The sequence below is a fragment of the Purpureocillium lilacinum genome (genome assembly GCF_023168085.1).
Source record: "Purpureocillium lilacinum CBS 284.36 DNA, scaffold_4, whole genome shotgun sequence".
Lineage (NCBI taxonomy): Eukaryota > Fungi > Ascomycota > Sordariomycetes > Hypocreales > Ophiocordycipitaceae > Purpureocillium > Purpureocillium lilacinum.
The window spans coordinates 1,109,527-1,129,803 of NW_027072114.1; the positions used below are offsets into that span (position 1 = coordinate 1,109,527).

The 20,277-nt window shown below is 60.7% G+C and overlaps 7 protein-coding genes across 7 annotated transcripts; 5 read left to right on the forward strand and 2 right to left on the reverse strand.

Moving 5' to 3' along the window:
- Positions 1-259: 259 nt before the first annotated feature.
- Positions 260-3,214, forward strand: PLICBS_005538 (uncharacterized protein; the record flags this gene model as incomplete). The annotated part of the gene is made up of 1 exon (XM_065600744.1): positions 260-3,214. The coding sequence occupies one exon, from the start codon at positions 260-262 to the stop codon at positions 3,212-3,214; it is 2,955 nt and encodes a 984-aa protein (XP_065456816.1).
- Positions 3,215-3,226: 12 nt separating this feature from the next.
- Positions 3,227-5,237, reverse strand: PLICBS_005539 (uncharacterized protein; the record flags this gene model as incomplete). The annotated part of the gene is made up of 2 exons (XM_018319223.2): positions 3,227-4,043; positions 4,096-5,237. 2 exons carry the CDS (start codon positions 5,235-5,237, stop codon positions 3,227-3,229), a joined length of 1,959 nt encoding a protein of 652 aa, XP_018181697.2.
- A 520-nt stretch (positions 5,238-5,757) lies between these two features.
- Positions 5,758-6,280, forward strand: PLICBS_005540 (40S ribosomal protein uS10; the record flags this gene model as incomplete). Its single annotated transcript, XM_018319224.2, has 3 exons — positions 5,758-5,799; positions 5,908-6,131; positions 6,196-6,280. 3 exons carry the CDS (start codon positions 5,758-5,760, stop codon positions 6,278-6,280), a joined length of 351 nt encoding a protein of 116 aa, XP_018181698.1.
- A 2,847-nt stretch (positions 6,281-9,127) lies between these two features.
- PLICBS_005541 (uncharacterized protein) lies at positions 9,128-11,085 on the forward strand (the record flags this gene model as incomplete). The annotated part of the gene is made up of 4 exons (XM_018319225.2): positions 9,128-9,193; positions 9,398-10,006; positions 10,094-10,326; positions 10,398-11,085. 4 exons carry the CDS (start codon positions 9,128-9,130, stop codon positions 11,083-11,085), a joined length of 1,596 nt encoding a protein of 531 aa, XP_018181699.2.
- A 729-nt stretch (positions 11,086-11,814) lies between these two features.
- On the forward strand, positions 11,815-14,451 carry PLICBS_005542 (uncharacterized protein; the record flags this gene model as incomplete). Its single annotated transcript, XM_065600745.1, has 9 exons — positions 11,815-11,879; positions 11,952-12,074; positions 12,148-12,236; positions 12,305-12,442; positions 12,513-13,048; positions 13,102-13,375; positions 13,434-13,609; positions 13,667-13,847; positions 13,907-14,451. The coding sequence occupies 9 exons, from the start codon at positions 11,815-11,817 to the stop codon at positions 14,449-14,451; spliced, it is 2,127 nt and encodes a 708-aa protein (XP_065456817.1).
- Positions 14,452-16,187: 1,736 nt separating this feature from the next.
- Positions 16,188-17,504, reverse strand: PLICBS_005543 (uncharacterized protein; the record flags this gene model as incomplete). The annotated part of the gene is made up of 3 exons (XM_018319228.2): positions 16,188-16,535; positions 16,689-17,037; positions 17,128-17,504. The coding sequence occupies 3 exons, from the start codon at positions 17,502-17,504 to the stop codon at positions 16,188-16,190; spliced, it is 1,074 nt and encodes a 357-aa protein (XP_018181702.2).
- A 1,331-nt stretch (positions 17,505-18,835) lies between these two features.
- PLICBS_005544 (uncharacterized protein) lies at positions 18,836-20,253 on the forward strand (the record flags this gene model as incomplete). Its single annotated transcript, XM_065600746.1, has 5 exons — positions 18,836-18,943; positions 19,014-19,173; positions 19,228-19,757; positions 19,899-19,940; positions 20,023-20,253. The coding sequence occupies 5 exons, from the start codon at positions 18,836-18,838 to the stop codon at positions 20,251-20,253; spliced, it is 1,071 nt and encodes a 356-aa protein (XP_065456818.1).
- Between the last annotated feature and the right edge of the window lie 24 nt (positions 20,254-20,277).

The window sequence follows — 20,277 nt, forward strand, 5'->3', positions numbered from 1 at the left end:
TCCTCTCGCAGACAGCGGCTGACTACGCTTGCTGCTGTTACGGTTGCTGCTGCTCAGCCGTCCTGCTCCTCAGTCAGGCGGTCGTGTGGCCGACGGGAGAGTCACAGCCCGGTTCTCGGGCCGTTGGCTGCTCTGTATACTTTGTCGACCTTTGTCGGTCTTCCGTTACCTTCGCCAACGCCATCTTCGCTCATCGGGTCTGTTGACGGTGGTGGCGTAATCATCGTCCAACAACTTCGGCCGCGCACCGTCGGTGGCCATGTCGCGGCCGGACCTGCTCCAGCCGCCGGCGTTGCACGTCGTCGGTCCAACGCCCTCGCCGACGCCCTCGCCACGTGCATCGCCGGTTCCAGGTTACCACCCGTCGCCGTCGGGCGGTAGCGCGGTCCGCAGCGCTGCGAGCAGCCGTCGCTCCACGGTGTCGTCGCAGGTCCCGCTGCTGGCCGACGACTGCCTCAAGCCGCCCGCCAGCTCGCCATACCAGAACAGCAGCGCGTCGCCCGTCTCGCCGTCGTGGACGTACGGCGCCTCCGCGGGGGCCTCTCCCGTGTCCTTCATCCAGCTGACCCCCGATCCGTGCCCGAGCCTGTGCCTGCCCGGCATCTCTGTCGTCGACGACTCCAGCAGCAGCTTCTCTGGTCATGAGCTGGCGGCCTCCAACTCGTTCCCGTCCTACGCCGACGCCCAGTCCGACAAGTGCGACAGCTTCGGCTTCACCCCCTCCGGATACTGCGACTTGCCGCCACAAGATGTCGTGTGGAACGCGGGCCTGTGGTTTCCCGGCGCGGAATGCTCGTCCGAGCCGGATGTCATGAAGCCGCTCCGAGTCGAACGCCCTGTGCGCATGCGTTCCGTACGGCGGCACTTCAAGGCGTTCAGCAGCCCCAGCATAGACACGCCCTCGTCCGCCGGGTCGACCATGTCGTCTGTTGAAACGGAACACAGTGCCACCGTCACGTCAATAAGGGAGATGTCGCGCTGCGCCAGCCCGCTCTCGATAGACGATAAGAAGACGGCGGTCCCGGATGATGCCCTTGTCTGCTTGGGTCCGCAATGCCTAAAGTCCTTTGCGTCTCAAGACGATCTCACGGAGCATGTCCAGGAGAACCACGCTCACGATTGCTACTGGCAAGGGTGCCGTAACCCCAGTCATGTCTCTCGCGATGCACTGGCGTGGCACGTCAAGGAGCAGCATCTGCTCGTCTGTCCAGTGCCAGGTTGCACGGAGACCGACTTTGCGGACATTCGCATGGTGCGATCACACATTGTCGTGGCGCATCCGCGCTCCAGCAAGGACGACATCAAAGACTGGCAACTCCCAAAGCCGAAGGCCGCCGAAGTCATGGTCCGCTCTTCGTCGAATGAAAGCAACAAGTCGTCCACGATGCCACCCCCCGATCCGAAAGAGGCGGCCGTCGAGCAGGAAATGCTGGCCGTCGCCCTCGCGAAGCGAAAATGCCACGAACAGCTCCGCAACATTGTCGAGAAAAAGGTCAAGAGGAGTAACGTGGGGACGCCCCGGAACGCCGACTCTCCAACAGATCTGGTCCGCGCCCGAGCATCCAGGATCATTGACAATGCATCTTTCCCGCTCGTCTTTGAACACGCAGTCCTGCCGTTCCTGGCCGAGTTTCTGCCCAAATGGACGAACCCGCGGCACGTTGTTAGTGTGGCAAGAGGCCGGACGCCACAGACGAGGCGCCTATGCATCATGACGCCTACAAAGATCTCCCGCGCTCGCAAGATCATCATCGCAGGCCACGTCGTCGACCTGCTGCCCGAAAAGTTCAAATGGAGCGTGTCCTTTGTCTTCACCGTCGGCGAGATTATCCGCTCCAGGAGGTGGCCGAGAGGCCTCGGAGCGGGTCACAAAGACGAAGTGTGCGCGCCCAGAAACCCCTTCCACTTTCCACACCCGTGCATGGGCGACAGCATTGGCATACGTGGGAACGGCAGCGTCCACGACAGCACGGCAACTCTTGGTCCCTGCATCCACTTCGGTGGAGCGCAATTTTGGCTGGCCAACTTCCATCCGTTCGAGGAAGCATACCACAAGTTTCTCGATATCGTGGTCCAGCATCCGTCCCCTGAGGACCGGGCTCTCTGCACCAGAGAAAGCCACGACGCGCTGGATGCTCTCAGTGACTTCTCACTCGGCCGTGTCCGTGCCACTTCCGGCATCGATCTCAAGACGACTCGAATCTCACACGATCCGTACTGGGACGATAGTCTGGTTGACCGTCCCCTCGTCATAACGGACTGGGCGTTGATCTCGGCTGCCCAGCCAACTCGCGGGGCCAACATGCTGCGTCGCTTCCCTTCGGATACGCAGCCACCTGCTCACGAGCCGCTGGTCAACTCCACGTCAGTCGATGGCAGTCCGCGCGGCGTCATTCCTGGCAGCATGGTGGTTTCCAGCGGCCGGACGTCTGGATACCAGCATGGACAGATATGTGAATGTCCGGCGTACGTCAGCCCCGAGTATTACGGCACGGGCAAGCTCACGAGAGAGTGGTTTGTCGAGGAGCCTCCCGGAGACAACGAAGATGAGTGGATCCGAGGTGGCATTGGCGTCGAGGGCGACAGTGGTGGTGTCATTGTCGACACTGAGACGAACTGCCTTGTCGGCCAACTCTGGGGTCGGAACCAGTACTGGGGCGCGGGCATCCGTCAGACATGGTTCACGCCGATTGCGGACATCTTCGACGACATCCAGGAAAAGTGCGGGCTGGGCAGTCGGCCACAGCTCCCACAGCATCGCGACGAGGCGGACCGATACGCCGTGTATCCCTCGTGCCGACAGTGCTACGATCTGCGAACGTATCTGGACACGCGCAGGAGTTCAAGGGCTTCGTTCCAAAGCGTGGTCATGTGTGTGGCCGAAGGCGATCCAGATCTGACGTCTGTTGAGGCGGAGGAGCTAGCTACGCCGCACGAGTACCGCGGCACCGGCGTGGAAGAGATCGGGGCGTCGTTTCGCAACATCGTGTCCGTCATGTCCCCGACGGAGGCACGGCCAGGACCGAGCACGCCCGTCATTGCCAATGACATCCGGAGCCCGTATCCTCAGTCCCTAGACCTCGACGACGGCTTGGACCTCGGCCTACGGCCCGGCTTCGGCGACACGCCAGGCTCCAAGAAACGCTCGGCACCTTTGGACCCCTTCCCATCCGCAGCCGTAGCAGGTTCTTCGAAACGACAAAAGGCGGGCTGATTTGCGGCACACCTAGCCAGCGAACCCACCGCGGGCCATCTTCTTGGCTCGGGCGTCTCTGCGGTTGTGGTTGGCCCGCGATCCCTTGTGCGCCTCTTTGTTTCTCCTCGCCGACTCCGTCTCCTTTTCGCCAGTCGGACCCGAGACGCTGCCTCCTCTTCCCCTGCCGCGTCCACGACCGCCGCCTCGGCTGCCTCGGCCTCCACGGCCTCCTCGACCCGCGCCGGCATCGGCATCGCTGTCTTCGGTTCCGGACCCGGCAGGGCTGCCCCTCCAGGCTGTTCGCTCCAGCTGCGCCTGCTGTCCGCTGAAGGCGTACTTGAGCTCCAGCCTCTTCTTTTGCTGGGGATTTCTCGTCAGCATCAGTGCCCATCCCTCGATCGCCTCGTCGGCCATTTCCGTTGCCTGCCGCAGGGCCGCTCTTGTGGCGCCCCTCCGTGTAGCGGCGTCTCTATCAAACACCTTGGGGTCTGTCTGGTACACCCGGAATAGCGCTTCTTCGTTTCTGTCATTCACGCTCTCCTCTTCCTGGGTTGTCGAATCAACAGTGCCGCCAACATCGGCGGCGTCATAAGTGTCGTCGCGTTCATCATCGTCGGAGTCAAAAGTTGCCAGTGCAGACAGGATTGCTGCTTTGTTTGGTGCAGTGGATTTATCTTTCAGCACATCGTCGGCTGTTTTACCCGGCTTCTTGCCAAATGATATTTGGGATACATCTGTGGTCAGGCGATCGAATTCGTCATCATCAAAAACGTTGCGTCTGGTTGGTACCAGAGGTGGTGTCGGGCGGGGAGCCATGTCTGGGGCGGGCGGCTGCTGGCGGACAGACCTATAGATATGTTAATGATGTTGTCACGGGACTAATGATTGGAACAACGTACAGCGGCTCGCTTCGATCCGCGTTAGCTAGATGAGCCGGCAACGATTCACTGAGGAGATTTGCGACGACTTGCTCCACGTCGTCGTGATATTCGTCGAGGCATTTCGACACGAAGCCCGCGCCTAGATCAGGGAAAAGGTCCTGGACCTGCGCGATCTGGCTCATGCGGTGCACATGCATCTCCGTGTCCACATCGTGCTGCGTGGCCTTGCCCTTGCCCTTGTCCAATTTCCGTTTGGTGAGACGTTTCGGGCGGACCATTGCGCCCTTTTTGAATGGTTCCAAGGCCGTGATGCGTTTCTTCAAGGAGTCAGAGGCGGCAGTCGAGTCTTCCGCTCTCCGAATGAGGACTTTAAGGAGTGGCGTAGCCGTCACCAACTCCGCAACCAAGGAGTCGTTGACGTTGAGCGGGCCCTGCTTGTGAGCGTCCGCTGCGCTCTTGAGCGAGAACAGCTCGTCGCTGAGCATGGCCCATTTTGGCGGTTCTGCCTCTGTCAACCCGACAATACACAGATACGTCGTTGTTATGATGACCTTGCGCAGCGGTGGATTCATCACTTTGAAGCAGGTGACGAGGCCGTCGAAAAAGTCGGATCCGGCAAGGAACAGAGTGCAAGCGTGAGGTGATGCATGCAGCAGCGAGTTGACCGTGCTGAGATGTGACTCGACCAGCTTTAGGTCTCCCTTGATTCCCGAGTCCAGGTGGAGGATGAGAAGCTTCTTGAGCGCAGCAAGTGATGCCTCGGCAAGCGCGGCATGTTGCGTAAAGACGTCGGCGATGAGAGGCGCCACTCGCTTTCTCGGGTATAGCTTGGCCAGTCCGGAAAGGAAGCTATACTGCAATAATTGATGTGACGGCTTCTCCAAGGTGAGCAGGCGGCTCGTGAGTTGGAAGACGAGCCGGGGAAGCTGCGTAGAAGGCGTGCTGGGCGGGGACGCGGCCGTTTCGGTGACATATGTCGCCGCGAATGCTGCTACGGACTCATCGTTGGCCGCTGTTGTCCGGAACTCGTCATCTGGAAGCGCAAGATACGCTTGACAGAGCAGTATCCATGTGTCGAAGAGCGTGTCCCAATCCTGGGTGCTCAGGCGTTGCTGCCACGACGCCTCGGGATACGGCGCCAGCGGGGGTAAGCTGGGCATTGCGGCGGCGGAGGGGGAGCTGGCGAGAATGAGAGAGACGTGCTGCTGCGACGCCGAGGAAGGTGATTTGGGTGTTGGATTGATGTCAAGAATACGTCGCCATTCTCTCGTTTGACGGGCGATTGGGGTGGCAGTAGGCGCTCTCAGCAGCTGGTCTACATCATCGCCGGATGATTCACATCAAATGAGTGGAGGTCCGCGCTTCGTCCCGCCAAGGCAGTGAGGCTCCAGCAGAGGAACAAGGTACGTACCTCGGAAGCTCACATCTCTGCTGGAGACCCACGTCCAATCCACTCAGCCAATTACCATGCCTCGTTACCGTGGGCTGTCCACAACAGGCTAGCGCGCACAAAAGCCCTACCGCAGCGCAAAACACCCCACCAAAAAGTTCGCGCAGACTTCGCACGCTCCTCTTGCATCCCGTCAACCGCCAAATCGCGCCTTCATCACTTTGCCGAAACGTCGCAGTTTCCCCGCGTTCGAGTCGTGAAGGACAAACCCCCTCCAACAACTTTTCAAAATGTCGTACCAGAAGCCCGAGAAGGACCACGGCGAGGCCCCCGTATGTTATCCCGCGACTGCTCGGCGCTCCCCCCAGCCGGTCACCCTGATCGGATGTCGAGGGGACAGCCCAAAATCGCAAAAGACGAGTAACTGACGCCCGCGATAGAAGGCCCACAAGATCCGTATCACCCTGTCCTCCCGCAAGGTCAACATCCTCGAGAAGGTCTGCTCCGAGATCATCGAGCGCGCCAAGAGCAAGGACCTGCGCGTCAAGGGCCCCGTCCGCCTGCCCACCCAGACCCTCAAGATCACCACCCGCAAGACTCCTTGCGGTGAGGGTTCCAAGACCTGGGACTGCTACGAGATGCGCATCCACAAGCGTCTCATCGAGTGCGTTGCCCCTAGTCCGTCGTCGTCGTTTTTCGGTCCGAAAGGTGCTAACCGATCATTGTAGCCTCAACGCCCCCACGGAGGTCGTCAAGCAGATCATTGTCAACATCGACGCCGGTGTCGAGGTTGAGGTCACCATCGCTGCTTAAGCGGCGGTGACTGCGGATGCCGCGGTAGAGCGCAAGCTCGCCGCGGAAGGGATGAAGTCCGGGCCAGACAGTCAATACAACTGGTTCAACTTCTGAACTGAACAGCCTCTTCTGCAGGCAGAGTGATTGGCCGTGAATGTGGCGCATTGCCGTAGTGTTACCGTAAAGAGCCGTTGGTCTGACATCCGTCGCAGAGAGTCCGGGCGGCCATTGGAGCGGGTCCCAGACGGCAGCCAACGGAGGATGCGTTGCCGCCGGGGGTTCGGACCTCGGACCCGACAGCCATGTCCATTGGCTCGTTGCCGGCCTCGTCTATGCTCCGTACATATGGCCGGACTTCCCAGAAAAGCATGTCCAAAGTGAGTTGCTGTAAATAGGCGAGTGAGTTGCTTGTGGAGCGGATTCCGCAGGGAAGGTCGAGCGAACCAACCGTCAGAACAGCGGGTGTTGGCGGAGTTCTCGACCTGAGGACGATGTGACCGGGCATCATGATCTGCAAAGCGAAGTCCCTGCCGGGAACGAGGCAACGGGCTGCCGCCGTACCACCCAGGGAATTGTTTCGGGCACAGGCATCTTGTGACTTGCTGTCTCGAATAACGGGGATAAGACGGAGCTCGGGCAGGGAAATTGATGGCAGGCTACATTGGCAAGGACTGCTATGAGGCTGCAAGACAAGTCGGTCTATAACAGATGGGCAGTATGCGGTACATGCCACTTTTAGACCAACTACATTGCCGTCCTGTCTTCTCCAACGACGGGCCAAACCGGCACGAGGCTCAAGGTCTTGCAGGTTGCTACATGTCAGGCCGTTGCATGCTCGGCTAGCTGCCGGTCCTAATTCGCCAGACAATATCCTACATTACGCTCACCGAAGGCTGTGTTTCGAAATGCGGTCAAAAAGCGAGTGCTATATATAAAGAGTCGCCAACGGCCAACCTACTCACCCGAGCAAAGAGTCAAAACTTTCCTCTCCGGGCAGCCGGGGGATTCAGGCTGTGACCAACACGCATGGAGGGGCCCAACGGGGTCCAGTCCGCATGCAGTGCATCGGATGAGTTGCACAAGGCGCGACGACCGACGAGCGGGCCCCCTGCTTCTCAAGGTCAGACCGCAGCGAAGAAGAACACACAGCGGGGGCGACACCGACGGCAGTGTGTGAGCGCGCCCGCCCGCGCGTCTCTGTGCAGCTCTCTCGTACGGGCGGCGCGGCTGACAGGGGTAGTTTGCGGCCCTGGAGGAAGATGGAGTGGAGGGGCAGCAGAAGGCCGCGCGCCGAGGTGTGGGGAAGCCAAGTTGGAGAAGAAAAGCGGCAGTCGACGGGTAATGCCCCGAGACCTTCTCCACAAATTCGCTCCGGCCCCTCAGCGGAACGGAGGCGGAAACATTCCAACGGCGGCTTAAGAACGGGATTGTGCACAGCTGTTGGTGTCCACGCGGGCCTGCGTCCGCGTGCGTTTGCGCGGATGGCTGGAAAGGAAAGACAGACACAGGCTGATGTGCCTCGAATGGACCCGGGCCAGGGCCGGCGGTCAGCTTTACGAGGCGGCCGCCACCCCGGGTGTTGGTGGTAGCAGTGGCAGTGGACAGGGCGGACAGGGGGGAAAGAGACAGGAATGATGGAGGGTAGGTATGTAGACAGATAGACAACGCTGGTAGACGACGGAACGCCGTGGACTGGCTTGTTGACCCGCCCCCAGGCCATGATGCAGATAGTAGAGGAGGGAGGGGGGTTGGTGGCATTGCAGGCCCGTGACGTGCACATGAAACGTGCGCTGGCCTCCATGGAACCCGGAAGCACGAACGCATGGCGCGGCGGCGGCGGCGGCGGCGTCGACAGCCGAAAAAGGCAGCCACAGGTCTCTCTCCGTTTCACTGCAGAATCGGACGGGCGACGGCCACGGCGGCGGCATGTTCCTTGCCCAGGCGGGCGGCTGACGAGCTGACGGTGGAAGTTATTACCTTTTCCACTGTTCTCCTTGGCTTCGTTTTCCGTCTGGTGGGCTGGCTGGCCCCCGTCCCCAGATCTTCAGCTCCCACTCCAGGTTTTCCTCCAGGGCTGATGTTCCCCGTGTCCAGGCTTGTTAGGTGTTCCAGCGGCGACGCCCGCGGGCGGGCCCCACCCGCTCCGGGGGGTCCGGAGCCCCCGCATGGAAAGGAGCAGCCCAGCTGGCAGGCCCTCATGGCCCTAAAAGCCCGCTGCGGCGCGTGTGATCCATCCATATCCCGCTAAAGCGGACTCCATCCCGGGGGCTAAAGAGAAGCGACAGAGAAGGGGGAAAAAACAAACTCGAACGCCGACGCCTGGCGCCAAAAAAGAACCCTCCGAGCCTAACCGTCCACGGTTCCATGGCCAACATGCCCTCTCAATCGATAGACGTCATGTGCCGCGTCCAGCCGACGTATCACCAATCGGCGTCCTCTCACTCGTTGGCAGGTCTCGCCTGAGGAGGGCAGTGATTACACACGGCGCGCTGGGGGCCGGGGGGGCGCAGTTTGTGTCTGTGTGTTTGACACCTTTTTTTGCGTGCAGTGCGGTTGTCCAGCAGCGAGGTGTGGAGGGGCGGCGTCACGGTGCTGGTGGTCGGCACTCGGGCTCCGGGTGTGTGATGCGCGTGCAGGCAAGTTAGTACGTATGTACTACGAACGGCACGGAGGTGGGAGGAGGGAGGAGGAGCAGGGCGTTTTGGTATTTTTAATGTGCCTGTGCTCCCTCGAGCTGTTGGTGCTCTTGTGCTCCCCCTCCCTCCTTCTCTCTCCCATACCTTCTCGCCTTGCTCTTCTTCCTTCCTCCCTCCCTCCCTTGATCCCCATCCGCATTGACAGGCAGACGAGAGCGTCCCCGTCACGATGGAGCTCGATTTGCAGCACCTGTGGGTGTACCTGGGGCTGCTGGTGGGTGGCGGTGTCGTCTACGTAAGTCTGGTGCTTGTCCTGGAGCTTTCCCTCCTCCCGTCGTGATCCGTGGCCGTGACGATTTCAGGTGTCGCGGTGGTGGTTGGTTGTTGGTGGTGGTGGCGGCGGTGGTGGTGGTGGTGATGGCGACAAACGAAGCGCGGGCGGGCAGGCAGACACATTCACCCTTCGCATCATCACACGCTGACAATTCCCCCCCGCCAGGCCCTTGGCATCGTCGTCTACAGGATATTCTTCCACCCGCTCGCCAAGTACCCCGGCCCGCTCCTGGCCAAGGTCACCGATGCCTACCAGCTCTACCACGCCTACAAGGGCGACCGGCACCTCGAGTTCTGGCGCATGCACCAGCGCTACGGCAAGATTGTGCGCTTCGGCCCCAACTCGCTCTCCTTCAACTCGAACCAGGCCCTCAAGGAGATCTACGGCTTCCGCTCCAACGTGCGCAAGGCCGAGTTCTACAACGCCTTTGTGCACCCGGCCGCCAACACGCACAACACGCGCGACAAGGAGGTCCACGCCCGCAAGCGCCGCGTCCTGTCGCACGCCTTTTCCGACAGCGCCATGAAGGAGATGCAGCGCTACATCCTCGGTAATGTGCGCACCTTTTGCGAGCAGGTCGGCATCGTCGACGGCGGCGCCGTCGCGGAGAACAAGGGCTGGACCAAGCCCCGCGACATGAGCCACTGGTGCAACTACCTGGCCATGGACATTCTCGGCGACCTGAGCTTCGGCAAGGCGTTTCACATGCTCGAGAAGCCCGACAACAGGTTCGCCCTCGAGCTGGTCGAGGCGGCCACCACCCGCCACCTGATTGTAAGTCGCCCCGTCGCCGTCTGCTGGGATTCAGGGGCGCAAGACGAAAAAGAGACAGAAGAAGAGAGCTGACCCGCGGCCTCGCAGTGCGGCACTATGCCCGTCGTCGACAGGCTCAAGATCGACAAGTTCCTCTTCCCCAAGCTGGCCGCCGGCCGCGCCCGCTACATGGCCTACAGCAAGGGCCAGCTGACGGAGCGCACCAAGCTGGGCGAGGAGACGGACCGCCGCGACTTCTTCTACTACCTGCTCAAGGCCCGCGACCCCGAGACGGGCCAGGGCTTCAGCACCCCGGAGCTCTGGGGCGAGTCGAACCTCTTGTGAGTCTTGGCGCCTTTCTTCCCATCGTGATATGCGCAGCGAGCTGATGGGGCGACTTGTCTCTTGCCAGGATCATTGCCGGCTCCGACACCACATCCACGGCCATGGCCGCGACCCTCTTCTACCTCGTCCGCAACGCGCGCGCCCTCGAGCGGGCCACCAAGGAGATCCGCGGCAAGTTCAGCGACGTCGAGGAGATTGTGCACGGCCCGACGCTCGGCAGCTGCAGCTACCTGCGCGCGTGCATCGACGAGGCGATGCGCATGTCGCCTTCGGTGGGCGGCATCCTCCCGCGCGAGGTGCTCCCGGGCGGCATCACCATCGAGGGCCAGACGCTGCCGCCGGGGACCGTGGTCGGCACGCCGCACTACACCATCCACCACAACGACGACTACTACCCGACGCCGTACAGCTACGTGCCGGAGCGGTGGATGGCGGGCGAGGCCAACCCCGTGACGGGGCGGGCGACGACCGAGGACGAGGTGACGCGCGCGCAGAGCGCCTTCTGCCCGTTCAGCGTCGGCCCGCGCGGCTGCATCGGCAAGGGCCTCGCGTACGTCGAGATGACGACGACGCTCGCCCGCACGCTGTACATGTACGACCTGCGCAAGGCCGTCGGCGTCGTGGACCCGGGCGAGGGCCGCCCGGACCTGGAGTGGGGGCGGCACCGCGTCGAGGAGTTCCAGCTGGTGGACACGTTCACCAGCGCCAAGAAGGGGCCCATGATTGAGTTTAGGGCCGCCGCGCAGAAGGCGTAAAGGTAGAGGGAGGTGTGTGTGTGTGTGTGTAACTCTGGTGTGTCTGTTGTGGTGTCTCAAGCAGGGGGGGGAGAAGGCGGCTCCGCGGCCGGCTTGGTGATAATGCAGGACATTGTTGGCACTTGGCAGGGGCGGCTGGGCAGGCAGGGGAGGAAGAACATGAAGGAAGCATGAAGACGTGGAGGCTCACTCACGAATGGCATGACACGGCATTTCGTCTCGCAAGAGACAATTGTATGGATGTGAACTAGGGTAAAAATGGGACGTTATCATCAGAATAAGGAAGACAAGACAGTGACACGCATGCACGTGGTTTCATCCAGCAACACATTGCGCTGGCGCCTTTTGAGCATCGCAGACGCAGACTTTGAGATTGTCTCGGATATGGTGACTTGGTGGCAACGTGTCGTTTGGGTGGTACCGAAGCTCCCTCAGAGCATGGTAGCGGAGATAGAGAATATCTTGGCTGTTGTTGAGGTAACTGTCACTGTGGTCGTGCGATCTGCCGCTAGCGAGGCTTCGGCGGTTGATCTGCCGCGATGCCGATGCGACGACCACCATTTACACCCTGCAGCCACTAACAAAATGCGGGGTTCCTCCGCTGCCTCACCTGGACCGACACAGTGATACACCGACCCCGACCTGGCATGCCATGCCATGCATGAGGACCGCGATCCGTCGCATCTCGTCACAGCCCGCAAACATGGTCGATCCGCCTGCATCATTTTAATGCCGTCTCATCGCAGCGACGCTATCCAAGGCCAGCCCCGCAAGGCGAAGCGGACTGCAAATGCGTACGTTCTATTCCCCTCCATATCGACAAGCCTACCCAGTGCCTGTGCTGACTCTCGTTGTGTCGCGCATAGATGCCTCGCCTGCCGCCAGAGCAAGATCAAGTGCTCCGGCGCGGAGCCGTGCGGTAACTGCCAGCGCCGTCTCGTGAGATGTCGCTTCGAAGAGGGGTGCAACCGCATTACCGTCTCTGAGAGGTTCGTCGCGCGTTCGCGATGCCTTCGCCATGAGCTCCGTCACGGGCTGGGTACTGACACCATGCTCGCACAGGTACCTGCTTGAGTTGCGGAAGCAGGCCGGGCATCAGCAAACTCCGTCTGGATCCAAGCGTCCGTACGATGTCGCTTTTGGATACCCCAGTGAGGGTGGTGGTGAGATCCCATGACCCGGGAAGGTAAAAGCCGGCACTGATCCCGTCGTCGAGCAGCAGGGTCGTCGTCAAGCCCGCAGCCAGAGGAGCTGCCGCCGCTGCGCATCGTAGATGACGGCCGCAGCATCTGGACAAGCCCGTTCTCGAAGCCCTCGACGACAATCAAGAGCACGTACAAGAACAAGGCCAACTGGGGTGCGTTCAGCCTGTCCGCCCGCCACTCGCACCATTGTGAGATGCAGTTGCGTCGCTGACACGTGCTCAGTCTGGCTAGCTCCCTCATCACCATGGTCCTTCACCGCGCGGCTGACGCTCCTCATGACGGAAAAGCTCAACTTGGCATACAGCGCGCCGGATTTCTTTGGCGAGGACGTCTACCCGCTGCAATGGAGCCCTGCTACAGCATCTGCTACCCCGGATATTGGCGGGCTGCCGTCCATCGACCATGCCCTCTACCTTTTCGAGACGGTCAAGTTTCACCTCGGCCAGAACTATCGCTTCTTCGACGAGGAGGCCTTTGTCAAGCACATGCGCGAGTTTTACTCCGACAACCCTGTGAGAAAGGCGGCCGAGTCGCGCCTGTGGTTCGTCCAGTTTCTCCTGGTGCTGGCCTTTGGCAAGGCCTTCTTGTCGCGGTCCAACGCGCGGGACCCGCCGGGGTCCAAGTATTTTGTGCGAGCCATGTCGTTGATGCCGGAGATTACGTCCCTGTGGAAGGATAGCATCATGGCGATTGAGGTGCTGGCCCTAGCCGGCTTGTATTTGTACTCGATCGACCAGAGGGAGTCGGCGCACGTATACGTATGTGCCCGCAGGATTGCCTGTCTTTCTGTCGAGGCTAACGATCATTGCAGGTCGGTCAAGCGATACGCATCGCGCAGTTGGAGGGGCTGCACACGCAGCTGCCCGAGGACGAGCTCGGCGTCGACATTGTCATGCGGTGCCGCAACCTCTGGTGGACGCTGTACGTCATGGACAGGCATTTCTCGTCGTCTCTGGGGCTCCCCATGTCGACGCAGGATAGCGACATTACGGCGTTGGTCAACATCCCTGGGACTTCATCGCAGCAGGACTCTCTTCTAGGGCTCCAGGTGAGGCTGTCGCGGCTGCTGTCCTTTATCATCAGAAGTATGTTTCACTCTCGGTCTCTGCGACGACAGCCCTTGCTGATCCCCATTTGTGCCAGCCATCTACAAGACGGAGCAGACGCAGCTTGGAGACTTTCTCGAGGCAACCAGGTCCATCCTACATAGCATGGTGGCTCACGCCCGTGAGATGGAAAGGACGACGTACATTAACTTCCAGAGCTCCGTGGACGCCATTTCGAAAGAAGCACGCCACATAACGCTGCTATACCACCAAGTAGGTCGTGCCTAATGACCTTCGAGTGACTGATGATGACTGACTGCGGCGCTACAGTGTGTGATTGTCGCTACACGGCCGCTTCTCCTGTCCGTCCTCAAGGAGCGTTTGGAAAAGATAGATCGCGGCGAAGAGGACTGGCGGAGCTTTATAGAGACTACGCAGCCGCTGATATCCACGGGCATCAAGTCGGCCGTGATGACGCTCCAGATTCTGTCTACAGATGACGGCCTTTTGGGTATGTCTGAGATGCATCCCACTTCGAGTGCCATCACAAGGCGCTGACACGCACGACAGAACTCTTTCTCCCATTCGACTTGGAATTTGCGTACGGGGCAGCCGTGCACCTAGCCATGGCCAACGCGCTGTTCCCCAACCTCGACGACGGCCCGACGTCGAGCCAGGAAGCGCATGCCATCCTCGACGAAATGGTCTTCAAGGGCAACCGCGTTGCGGCGATGCGCAAGTCGGAGCTGGCGCACCTCGAGACGCTCTTTGGCGAACTGTCCAAGCGCGCGGAGAGGCGCGGCCTGCAGACCCTGACGCTGTCATCGCTCCCGGCCGGCTCAGACATGGGGCCTGAGCTGGACCATAATAGCAACGAGAACGACGTCGTCACCGAGGACGGCTCCCGGGACGGATACCCTGCCCATTCCGAGCGGACGGCAGTTTCGGCGGCGGGTGGGGACGGCGGGCACCCGCTGGGGCCACAGCTTCCGCCAGAGGCCGTGAGCAACGAGTACCTGGGCAACATTGGAATCTCGTCGTACGAGTTCCTGTCGATTGTGGACCAGATGGGCGACCCGGAGGGCTGCTACGACGAGTTGGATCTGCCGCAGTAGAGGCACGGACCGGGCTCGCCTTGCCCCCATGCGGGGATGCCCAACAAGCTGAACCCCGCTGTGGACAGATGATGGGCACGAGCGGCGGCCTTGTCAGTGCCAGCTTCGACATATTACACAGTTGGGCATGGCGACGGGATCCTTGCCAGCAGGTCTGCATCTCTATCACGCACGGCGGCAGTCATACATGCCCCAAGCATGAGCTCTGCTGCACTGACAGGGTCTAACCAATTTCCACCGTTGCCCACCTGCGATACCATCAGTGCCAGAGATTTGGCTGCAAGGACACCAAGGGCCAAGCAGCCACACATATTCGTATGCCAGGGGTGGATGGGGCACCCTGCTGAACCACAAGGGGTTGCTGACACAAGGACGGGATATTGAATCCTCCACCACTGGCAGCAAAGATGATTCCAATACAGCGCCTACGTGAAACTTGTGCCACATTGCACTGTCTGGAGTCCACTAGGCATGATATCGGCGTTCAGATCGCTGCTTGAAGATGCCTTGACCGCGGAGGGCCCCAGCTCAGGGCCTCGACTCCCAGGGGCCACAGCCATCGCTGGATGGAATGGAACCCTACCGCTTCAGGGGTCCATCCACCCGGCCTCAGTTCCCCCGCAATGCCACCCCGCTAACGCAGCGGGGGCGATTGCCGGGCCTCCCGCTACGGCTGCATGTTGTATTCGAGGGACATGGAGCTTCCCCGGTGTCCCCGAACCCTGCTACTGGGAACCCATCCCATCCCCTTGACACCGGGATCTCGCCTCGTGCTCTCCCTTCCACTGTGCCGATACTCCACAAGAGAGAAACGGCCACGTCTGCAGGAGACAACAGAGTGGCGCTGGGTGTTCCTATTGTTGAATGCAAGCGACGGCCATGTTCAAAATCGCCGATTCATGCGAATGTGCGGGCGTCGGGGTCGCATGACCCCGTGTAAGTCGGCAGCGCCAGGCGATGGTCCGGCCAGGGCGTCATGGAGTTGTAAGCTGCACCGCAGCGCGCCGTATGTAGGTGCCAGGCGTCGGATGTGGAAGCCGAGGCGAGACAGCCACGCCGCCGGTCTGGAACCGGGTCGATGGAGGCGCCACGCTCGGGATGGGTTCCCGAGGAGGGAGGCTCAGGTGTTGCGTTCAGGCTTGCGTCTTTGTCTCAGCCGTGGCCACGGAGGGTCCTGCAGGCAGCTGGAGCTCAACCCGAACGGCGTCCACGAAAGAGGCAATACAGTGCAGGAGAATGTATTGAAGCGCATTCTTATCACGCCCATGCGGGAGGGGCGCGATGCACACGATGACGCCCTCAGAACGGAACTTCAGCCCCGGAGCCCACGTAGCCATCGAACGATTGTCGACCTCGTATTGCAACCTTATGCGTACAGTGCTGTACTGTAAAGCTACATTGGCGGGTTCTACGCCGACATGTGTGTCGTTCGGTCTGGCGGATTGTCTGCTGCCGGTGTGTCTACCTACCTCCCTGCTGGCCTTGATACGCCGACCATGGCTGCAGGTGTCTCGATCAGGGGCGGCATCCTGAGCAAACAGACTGCACGAGGCCGATTTGATGCTTCGGCGCAAAACTGCTGTTGACAACCGGTGCACCAGGTGAACCGCATTGCATTCACCTCCTCTTCAACACTTCAACTATTCTTGACAACACATCCATCATGGCATCACAACATCATCATCATCATTATCGTCATTACCACCCTCACTAGATGCACCTCCGCTCCGCCCAGCTCAGTCCTCCGTAATCTCCGCCAGCATCGCCTCCAGGTACCCCATCTGCTCGAGCAGCCAGCTCCTCGTGCCCGGCACGTCAAACGGCGTCCTCGCGCGCTCGCGCAGCCGCTCGGCCTTGAGCCGCGCCCGCACGCGCTCCTCGAGCACCTCGAGCCGGTACTCGGCGTACTGCGCGTACAGGTCCGAGCGGTGGCTGATGGCCCGCACGCCCGTCAGCACCGTCTCGTCGCGCGCGTGCGGGCTGCGCGGCCGGAAGCACGTCACCATGGCGATGCGCTCGCGCCCGCCGAGGGCTTTGAGCGCCTGGTGCTCGATGTACCGGCCCTGGAGCACCACTGCGGTTCCCTGTAGAGATAGATGCGTTAGCTATCGTGTGTAGATGTGTGTACAAGACCATTGGTTGCCATTGGTGTGAGTGTGTGTGTGTGTGGGAGAGAGCACTGTGATAAGAGGGGTGGGAAGAACCGGAGCGAGATGATAATGAATGATGGCGCTCACCATGGCCGGCCCGCGGACCTTGAGAACCTCGCCCGACGCCGTCCTCAGCGCCGTCTCCCCGCCCACCATGTCGGTGCAGTCCGAGAGCATCACCACGCACACAAACGGAAAGCTGTCGTAGTGCCACGCCACGGCCGACAGCCCGTCGCCCAGCGGGTCCTTGCCACTGCCGCCGTCGCCGTCCTTCTTGACGCAGCTCTGCGTCACGGCCATGGGCTTGTCGTCCGCCGAGATGTTGATGGTGGCGATTTCGTAGTCGATGGACGGCACCAGGTCCACGCCCGCGACTTCTGAAATCCTGGAGACGAGCTCGGGCGAGTTCCACGCCGAGTAGACAAACGGCGCGCGTCTTCAACACACATATCCATCGTTAGACTCTCGTTGAGTAAATATATGAAAAGGGGTGCGGGCGAGAAGATAGGGGGGCGAGCAGACTCACGCTGGGCCCATGCCCCGTATCATGTTCTTGTTGAAAGTCGACGCGAACTGGCAGTCGCGCAGCACCTCGTCGCTGAAGATTTCCGCGCGCATCTGCTGCACCGCCTCCTGCGTAAAGAGCGGAAACGGCTCAGACACGGCGTTGGGCGAGATGCCGTGGCCCTCGAGGCCAATCTCTCGCATGGTGATGACCCGGCCCGGCGGCTGGAAGTTGAGGTGCCGCTGCGGGTCAAAGGGCTCTCGCTGCGTCTGCTTGGCCTCGTCGTTGAGGTACTGTGGAAGGGGGTTCGTAGGTCGCGTGGCCGTCTTGGTCGTCGGGCCGACGACGTGCGGCGCCTTCATGTCGGGAGGGACCCCATTGACGACTACGCCGGGCATGTTGCTTCTCGTCGTTCCAGCGCGGAAAGGCTGGATATCAAAAAGAATAGTTTATTTGAATTTGAATTTGAATATGGGATATTATCAAGGATGTGTGCTTGAACTCGCGGCACGACCAGCCCTCCAGCCCGTACTCCATGGCCAAGGCGTGAAATACCATACTTTATAAGCCATCTCCCCCTCTTCTCTTCCCTGCCGCGTGCCTCCAACCGCCTCTCGTCACGGAAGTCAAACTGCCGAGCGTGGCGGGCTGGTCCATGCTCTCCGTGCCAAAAAAGCTCACCCCTTCGGCGAACGGACCATATGCCTCGCATGTCGAGTGTGGACTATATCGGGTTAACTCGATTCTGTTTCCGTCAAAGCCCAACGCGGGCGAGTTGTATTGTACTGTACGGCGGACTGTATTCAAGCATGACACCCGCGCGTCGTCAGGCTTCGATTCCTCCAGTGCTTATCGTGGTGTACTCGGTGGTCACACGTCGTTGCTCGGGTTCTCTCCCAGTGGCCCCCCTCGGGACATCCGATCCCTGCCCCCCATGCCGGCGCCACGCCGGAGGGAGGTGGAGGGGCTGGCCTGTGCGGTAGCTCGGAGTGCGGAACCCCCTCGCCTCTCTCGCTGTGCACCTTGCTCAACATGAGATGCGGGATGCTTGGGACGTGTACCGCATGCGGCGGTTCAGAATGAGGGACTGGAATGATGCAGTTGAGGCTGGAGCGGTGGCTCGATGGGAGGCACGTGGTGCATCACGAGCCACGTGTAATGCATCTCAGCTGAGTCGGTATTGGGCTTCTCCATGGCAGTTGCAGTTGTGACAACGTGAATTCCCTGCGAAGCCGCGTCCAGTCGCTCCACGGCATTGTATCCGAAGTCGGTGACACTTACACCGGCGATACAGGGACACAGACCCTTGGAGCAAGCACCACATGACCTCGACAAGGGACTGCCTACCGCAAACGCAGATAAGCAAACTGGCGGCTAAAACATACAGTATGGTACAACACTGTGCCGTAGAAGTGTAGTGCGATTTCTCATTTCAGGTCCGGATAAGGACCACTTTGTCCGGGTGCTGTTCCGCCCCGGGCACCCGTGGGGTGGGTGAATCCATCTAGTAGCCGCCTCCAAGCTCCGGCAGCAACCCGCGCTACGTTGAACTTTGAGGCCAAGGGGGTCAGTCACGGCTGTCATCCGGGCTTGACGCCGGTTCGCGAAGCCAACGACTCCACAATACAACTTCGTCCTTTTTTCAGGTTGCTCTTGTACAGGACCTGGCGACTTCACTGCACGTCTGCAGCACGCGCGGCCAGACGAGCCAGCGAGCCAGGCATTCATTATGCTCGACGGCACCATCATACAGCTCAGATCCGTCTGCAGTGCCAACTTAGTTACGGTCTCAGCCTTTGCGGTGGCATTTTTGTCCTTGCTGCTCGCATATTCAAAGGTATAGTCACAAAAGCGAGGAACATGGTTGCCCGTGGACCTACTCATCTAACTCTGAGTTGATCTACCAGACGCAGAGATGGAAGCGCGATTCGGCGGCGTCTCTCAACGGAGCGGCGCTCGGCAGGAGCGACAAGGCGGCTTTGATCGAGCCGCTGGACCAGTTTGAGTGGCAGGTGGCGGACCGGCGGAAAATGCGCGTCTTCAGGCCCATATACAACATCTCCATGGGTGAGCAGCGCATACACCGAGGAATAAGAACAACACTGACAGATCACCTCACAGGAATCAAGACCGACACGCCATCGGAGCTCATCACCATTGACAAGGGCTACCTCGACCGCATCAAGCACCGCCAGCACCTCCTCTCCAACTTCCCCGACACGGTCCTGGGCTACGTCCCAGGCGGAGAGTCCCCCGTGCGAGAACTCTACCAGTACCTCCTCGCCGAGTACCTCCCCCTACGATTCCCATCCATGTTCCGCCTCAGCGAAAACGGCAGCGGCGGCGCACTGTTCGAGAACCTCGTCGCCGGCACATCCTTCCCCGTGAACCCCCCGCAGGACACAAGGGACGCGCTGCGCAGCCTCGGCGAGATCGTCGAGGAGGAGCTCTTCCTGCTGCTGCCCACGCCCGAGGGCCACCGCCTCGTCGCGTACGTGTGCTGCTTCCCGTCGAGCTTCGACCCGGCGGAGAAGCTCGGCAAGCTGCTCAAGGACATTCACGCGACGGTGCCGGGGTACGACAAGATTGGGCCGAGCATGGAGCGGTACTTTGCCAAGCTGGCGGTCGGCAGGCCGGTGAAGAGGGCGAATGTAAGTAACCCTGCCACGGTCTCCTCTGACGATTTTTCCCATTGCCATTCGAGGATCATCGCTGATGGATAAACAACGAGCTAGTGGTCTGTGCAGACTCATCCGGAGTTATTTGCCTGCCAAGCCAATCCGCGCGTAAAGGAGCACGAGGAGTCCCCAGACCAAGAAGTCAAGATGGACGATGTAAGCCTCTCTCGCAATGCCAGTCCTCGATACGCCGCCACATGAGAAGGACCTGCCCGCTGACGCATAACTTGTTGTCCAGACATTCCTGCGCTCCGAGCTGCAGACGCTCAGCCGCCTGCCAGAGACGCAGGCCATCCTCTTCAGCTTCAAGACGTACCTCTACAACGTCGCCGAGATCAAGGACGAAGGCAGGGGCGCCGAGTTCGCCGACGCCATCGACGGGCTGCGCCAGGGAAACGTGCCGGACATGTGGTTCTACAAAGGGGCGCCGCGCTGGGCCGAGGCGGTGTGCAGCTATCTGCGGTCATGAGGGTAGTCGCAGTACGTAGTGGTG